Source organism: Rhincodon typus, chromosome 24 (assembly GCF_021869965.1).
Source record: "Rhincodon typus isolate 14 chromosome 24, sRhiTyp1.1, whole genome shotgun sequence".
In the NCBI taxonomy this organism is placed as follows: domain Eukaryota; kingdom Metazoa; phylum Chordata; class Chondrichthyes; order Orectolobiformes; family Rhincodontidae; genus Rhincodon; species Rhincodon typus.
The window spans coordinates 4,086,156-4,093,548 of NC_063355.1; the positions used below are offsets into that span (position 1 = coordinate 4,086,156).

Consider the following 7,393-nt stretch of genomic DNA (forward strand, 5'->3'; position numbering starts at 1 on the left):
TTGAATGAAATGTTTTCTCGTCTCTGGCACTTGTTGTCACCATCAAGCACCCCTGGGTCAGGTATAAACAATTTGAGACTTCCTTTACTTGACCCCAATTTTAGGTAACATGCATTTGTGCACCTTTCTTACTTTCTGGTGCACGTATGTAACGATGGACAGATAGCTGTGCAGTCATGGTCTCCTTGGGATTCTCTCAAGTGTAACAGTGAAGAAAGTAGAATCAGGTACATCATACTTCATTTGAGACATCCCAAAACAATACATAGAAACATTGAAAATAGGAGCAGGAGTAGGCCATTTTTGATAATTTATTATGGCTGATTTTCCAACTGTTCTTGCTTTTCCCCCATATCCTTTGTTCCCATTAGCCCTGACTCCTGCTTGAAATCAAATAATATTTTGGCCTCAACTGCTTTCAGGAGTAGTGAACTACATAGATTCACCACACACTGGGTGAAGAAATTTCTCTTTATCTCAGTTCTCAATAACTTGCTCTATATCCTTCAGACTGTGACCCATGGTTTTGGACTTCTCCAACATCAGGAATATCCTTCCTGCTTTTACCATGTCTACTTCTGTTGGAATTTTTATAGGTTTTTAAGAGATCTCTCCTAATCCTAACCAATTCAACCTCTCCTCATTCATCAGTACTGCCATCCAGAAATTAGTCTGGTAAACTTCACTGCACGCCCTCTATGGCAAGAACATCCTTCCTCAGACAAGGAGACCAAAACTGTACTCCATATTCCAGGTCTGGTCTTTTCAATGTCTTGTATAACTGCAGCAAGGCGTCCCTGCTCCTCAACTTGAATCCTCTCGCTATGAAGGCTTCTTTGCCACCTACTGTAGCTACATACTTACCTTTAGTGACTGGTATATGAGGGCAACCAGATCTTGTTGCACATTCTCCCCTCTCAATTTATAGTCATTCAAATGTCTGAATGGCTGTCTTGCTGCTGCAGAGCATTTCAAAATGTACAGCATTTGTTAAACCGTTTACAATACCCTTCAGCTTGAAACATTTTAAAGCTGATACTCATTAGAAGCCCAAGCTGACAATGATCTAGCAAAGGCAAAGGACCATCTGGGACTTCAAAATGTATGTCTCCTTAATCAGTGAAGGATGAATTACAGCCCATTAGGGTAGAAAAAGAGAAAGAAAATCTTTCATGTGTTTAGACTCTTTAATGACCCTAGCTCATCCTGAACTGTTTTACTGTATGGAGTGCAGTGAAGTCTAGTCACAGTTATAATGTAAGAAACACAGCAGCTAATTTAAGCATTCCAAGCTGTCTCAACTGGCAGTGAAGTAGTGATCAGATTATCTGTTTTAAATGATGTTGGTTGAGGAACAGACATTGGCTTGAACACCAACCTAATAACAGTCTGAGAATTTCCCTTCCCTTTAAGTTATACCGTGGGATCTTTTACGTCTACCTGAGAGGAAAACCAAGGCATCAGTTCAATGTCTCATCTGAAAGTCAGCATCTCCGACAGTACAGCACTTCATTAATTTTTGTACTATGTACTTGTAGTTCCAATGTCATCGGCTGGGGTGCAAACTCAGATTTTTGCGCTCAGATTTGCGAAGATGGAAGAATGGATTGAACCTTTGCTAGAAAAGTAATCACATGGTAATGACATATTGTTATATATACAAAAATTAGAGGCAAGTTTAGGAAATTAAAAAGTGCACTTTGAGATGTGTATGTGTCTTGACAGACAGTTTTCGTTGGAGAAATGAATAGGGACAAGGAAGATTGAATCAAGAGAGAGAATGAAAGGTCAAAGAAAGATGTTTACAACTTTGAAATTAGAAGCATTCACTGCTTGTGGTAATGAGATTGAAAAGTTTAAATTATCACTTTAGTGAAGAAGAAATGTTTGTTAGTATTTCATTAACCATTGGAGTTGCTGTTCAAATGTTTTAAAAAGGTCCTTGCACTCTTCGTCATCACCAAGTTTGTACAGTGAGTTTAATGTGAATGAATATGTAAATCCAGCAGTTTCTTAAAACCAATGTGGGAATCTAGAGTCTCTAAACTGACCGGCAATTTCTGGAAATTTACAACTTTCAGTTCCTCTATTAATCCCCTGACACTGCTGGCTAATTCATGCATTAATAAAGGAGTGCTACATTGAAGTGAATTCATTTTACACAAGATTATGACCTATTCCTCTCAGCTAATGTGATCTTCTGGAGTCATCCATGTTGTTTGGAACTATGTGAATTTTGTGCTATTCATAAAGTTCATCAAGCACAAAATGGATATTCTGAAGATTACACAATCTATTAATTATAACGTGTGCTGCTTAATTCTACCTTCATTGTACTTTAAATATGTCTCCCCAGACTGCATATAGCCTCCATCAGGTTGTCTATCGCTGTGCTATGACCTGGAAACACAAAGCGCTCTGCAAGAGAGAGAGTTCAAAGCACAAGTCCTCTGCTGTGACATGCAAAAAATCTGTGGTTTTCAAGCTACCAGTTTCTGAGGTTTCTAAAGAAAATGGTTTCAGTACAAAAACTGAGATCTTGAAGAGTGAATCTAAGGAAAGGATTTCCAAGGTTGCACTGAATCCCGTCAGATATGATGGTTTACCAATGAGGCTGCCTAATGGAGACATGGATTTCACCAATTTGTAAGTGAAGTAATTATATTTCTATCTGTGTGGTAAGCTCTTTGACTAAAGTTAATGCAGTGCCTTCCTCTCGTAATACTTTGGGACTTGTTAGTGACCTGAAACGATTCATAAGTTGAGTCGATTCATGTTGCAGCATCATGTACGTGAAGTTATCCACGAGTTTGTGTTAAGCATTGTGAAAACCCAGTCTCCTAATATCGGAACATTGGGAAGTGAGATGATTCTGTGCCAGGACAAGTTGAGGAAGATCAAATCAACCACGACCTAATTTAATGGTGGAGCAGACTCAATGGACTGAGGGGTTTACTTCTTAGTGTTTACTTAATGCTGCTATGTAGCAAAGAAAGCATGGATACCACAGCTTTGGGTAAATTGCATTATTCAAATTCCTCATTAATGGACCAGGAGCACCATTGGCACAGAGTTGTGATGGGCTTTGAGCATCTGGAGAATAGTCTATAATGCAATACTCTGAAATGATTTAGAAGGAAGAAATTTCATTATAAACTATATAGAAGAAAGAATATGTAAACTATCTTCTTTTGAAGATTAATGGAGTTCTCCATTTTATTAATAGACCTCTTGCATGTCCAATAAGGTTACAGCCACGAAGGCCAGCATTCCTATTAGAATCACTGCAAAAGAAGGATCTCCTGGACAGGATCAATAACAGGTATGTATGTTCAAGGGAAGAGCTGTTCAAAATGGTTGATCGATTGTTGTATCGTAAAAGGCACTCCCTCATTCATCAAGAAGCATAAACAGTTAAAGTGATTTGCTTGTGGGCTTCTCTCATGAGTCTAAGTAAAACAGGAGCATATACTGCATGTTATCTGTCATCTCTCTAACTTTCCTTCCTGTTCTCCTTCCTTTTCTTCCACATCCTCAACATTTTCCTTTTTCTCCCCTCATCTTTCTGTGCTCCTGTCTCCTTCACCCGTTTCCTTCCACTCCCATTTTCCTTTCCTGTTATATCCTGCAACGTGCCCTCTGTAAGAGAACTTGAACATCACCTTCATTGTATTTGACTTGGCTTTGGCACTGAATGTCTAAGCTGCAGTCAGTCAGATGAATAGACAGTGTTGTTTCAGTATATGGATTGTGTTGTAACCTTGTGATTCTATCATTCTTGCTTGTACAACTCGTGGCTCAAGATCTTTTTAAGCCTTGAGTCGCTCATTCTCTCCTCAATGATGAATTATGGCCAGCTAAGAACTATTGTGAATGACACTCCTAGAAATGAGGTTGATGCTGGTAGTAGAGCTGCTGTCTAATCTTGTTTACCGTTTTGAGCCTCTTTGTCATTGTATCCTGTTTCCTATTTTGATGTATTTAATGAGCAGTCCTTATGCAACAGAAAGCCCTCTCCTTGTTAGACAAGACTCTCTTTCTCAATGTGGTCCATCACATGAAGTATCCTGGGAGTAACCTACATAATTTTTAATTGTTCCAGCTACAGTACAAATCTGCACACTGATTCTGAGACAAAAGAAAGTAAAAGACCATAATCGTATGAGATTTAATCAGTCCCAATCTTGTATACATATTTACCTAAGAATAGGGTATTTCACACATTCTCTCCAACCTACCCATCTTGTCCCCGATTTATCTTTTCCTTCTTCCCTATTCCTCCTCATGTCCCCACTCTCTACTTCCCTCTTCCTCCCCTCCCCTTCCTGATCAATGAAAGTGAAGTTTGTACTCACCAGTGGAGTAGTTGAGTAAGAATTAGTTACTAAGCACTTGCACTTGGGAGCATTTATTAATTAAAAGAGGTATTAATTAAAAGACCTTCAAATAATGTTCATCCAACAGAAGAATTCAATTAAAAATCATAAAGTTCTCAAACTATTCAACATCTGGTAAAAGAAAAACACACCTGCTTCACTCTTCACAGATGCTGCCTGACTCACTGAATTTTACCAGCATTTTATTTCAGATTTCCAACAACTGCAGGTTTTGCTTTTGTAGCAAAATTCTGTGCTTTTCCCTGTCTCACCTCACCTAATTTTAGGCTTTCACGTTGAGGGTTGCAAGTGTGGGAAAGGAGCCTCTTCTGAAGACTGTTATATTGTGAAGCTTCAGAAATAAACAACATCAAAGCGTTTAATGCTGTGGAAACATCCTCAGTGTAGCGAACACCTTTAAAACACTTCTTGACGACTGGTTTCATGGACCTTTTGAGACTGTGTTATTGCATACTGCAAAGACTGTGTACATGGCCTACTGGTGTTATTGCTAGGCTGTTAATCCAGCAACTCAGCTAATGTTCTGGGGACTCCAGTTCGAATCCTGCCACGGGATTTGAATTTGAATTCCATCTAAAAAAATTTGGCATTAAGAATCTAATGTCCATGAAACCACTGTTGATGGTTGGAAATACCCATCTGGAAATCTGCTATCCTCACCTGATGTAGACATGTGACTCTAGATGCACAGCAAAGTAATTAACTCTCAACTGTCCTCTGAAATGGCCTAGCAAGTCACTCAGTTAATCAATCGTGACAAAGTCTCAACAAAGGAATGAACCTGGACAGACCACTTGGCATTGACCTCTGCCCTGGAAATGACAATGGCAGAAACAGCCCAGTTGATTCTGTAGAGGCCTTCTTATTAACATCTGGGGGCTGGTGCTAGAATTGTGAGAGTTGTTTCACGAACTAGTCAAGCAACAGCCTCATGGAATCATACCTTAAAGATAATGTCCCAGACATCTCCATCACCATCCCTGGATATATCCTGCCCCACCAGCAGGACAGACCCAGCAGAGGTGGTGACACAGTGGTATACAGTCAGGAGGAAGTTGCCCTGGGATTCCTCATCATTGACTCTGGACCCCATAAAGTCTCATGACTTCAGGTTAAGCATGACTAAGGAAACCTCCTGCTGATTACCATTCATTGCCCTCCCTCAGCTGATGAATCAGTTCTCCATGTTGATATGGAGGAAGCACTGAGGGTGGCAGGGGCACAAAATGTGGCAGGGGACTTCAGTGTCAACCACCAAGAGTGGCTTGGCAACAGTGCTACTGATCGAGCTGTTTGGGTCATAAAGGACATCGCTGCTCGACTGGATCTGTGGCAGGTGGAGAGGGAACCAACAAGAAGGAAAAACCTACTTGACCTCATCTTCACCAATGGGTCTACTGCAGATGCATCTGTCCATGACAGTATCAGTAAGAGTGACCATCGCACAGTCCTTGTGGAGACAAAGTCCCGCCTTCACATTGAGAATAACTTCCATCATGTTGCGTGGCACTATCACTGTGCTAAATGGGACAGAGTTCGCACAGATCTAGCAACTCAAGTCTGAGCATCCATGAGGCGCTGTGGGCCATCAACAGCAGTAGAATTGTACTCCAACACAATCTGTAATCTCATAGACTTTTCATAGATATGCCCTTGTTTTGACCTTTCATAGAATCCCTACAATTTTGAAGCTGGCCATTTGCCCATCGAGTCCACTCCGACCCTCCGAAGTGCATCTCACCCAGACCCACCCCCTACCCTATCCCTGCATTTTCCACGCTAGACACTAAGGGCAGCACAACCAATCCACCTACCATGCACATGTTTGGACTGTGGGAGGAGACCAGAGTACCCAGAGGAAACCCACGCAGACACGGGGAGAATGTGCAAACTCCACACAGACAGTCGCCCCAGGCTGGAATCGAACCCAGGTCTCTGGTGTGGTGAGGTGGCAGGGCTAACCACTGAGCCACTGTGCCACCCCATATCCCATATCATGGCCCGGCATATCCCTAACTCAACCATTACCATCAAGAGAGGGGATCAACCCTGGAGAATGCAGGAAGAAATGCCAGGAGCAGATCCAAGAAAACCCATAAATAAGGTGCCAATCCAGTGAAGTTACCAAATAGCATAAACAGAAAGTGATAGACAGAGCTAAGTGATCCCACAACCATTCTAAGCTCTGCAGTCCTGCCACATCCAGTCAGCAATGGTGGTAGATAATTAAACAACTCACTGGAGGAGGAAGCTGCACAAATATCCTCATCCTCAGTGATGCCCAAAGATAAGGCTGAAGCATTTGCAACAGTCTTCAGCCAGAGCGCTGAGTGGATGATCTCCAGTAGTCCCTAGCGTCACAGATGCCAGTCTTCAGCGAATTCAATTCATTCCATCTGATGTCAAGGAACGGTTGAAGACACTGGATACTGCAAAGTTGTTGGCCATGAAAACATTCTGGTAACAGTACTGAAGAATTGTGAGAGTTGTTTCACGAACTAGTCAAGCAACAGCCTCATGAGAGAAGATTTGTAACTCGGGTTGTGGATGAGGTTGTGGATGTGCTCCCCGAGCCGGTGTGTTTGGTTGCAGATGTTTCGTCACCCTGCTAGGTAACATTGTCAGTGCGCCTCTGGTGAAGCATCAGTGTTCTGTCCTGCTTGTTATTTATATGCCTCGGTTTGCTGGGGTGGTTGGTATCACTTCAGGTTCTGTTTCTCAGTGGTTTGTACATAGGGTCTCATTCAATGTGTTTGTTGATGGAGTTCCGGTTGGAATACCAGGCCTCCAGGAATTCCCTGGCGTGTCTGTTTGGTTTGTGCGATTATCGGTGTATTGTCCCAGTCAAATTCGTGTCCCTGAGATAGTAGGAACTGCAGATGCTGGAGAATCTGAGATAACAAGGTGTAGAGCTGGATGAACACAGCAGGCCAAGCAGCATCATAGGAGCAGGAAGGCTGACGTTTCGGGCCTAGACCCTTCTTCAGAAAAAAAAA

The 7,393-nt window shown here is 41.9% G+C and overlaps 1 protein-coding gene across 1 annotated transcript in view; it reads left to right on the plus strand.

Moving 5' to 3' along the window:
- The window catches only part of sfi1 (SFI1 centrin binding protein), a 74,457-nt gene that overhangs the window by 47,161 nt on the left and 19,903 nt on the right, over positions 1–7,393 (plus strand). Inside the window, exons 16-17 of the mRNA XM_048611346.1 lie at positions 2,357–2,646; positions 3,227–3,322. Coding sequence (XP_048467303.1) covers positions 2,357–2,646; positions 3,227–3,322 — 386 coding nt within the window. The remainder of the gene's footprint in view (positions 1–2,356; positions 2,647–3,226; positions 3,323–7,393) is intronic.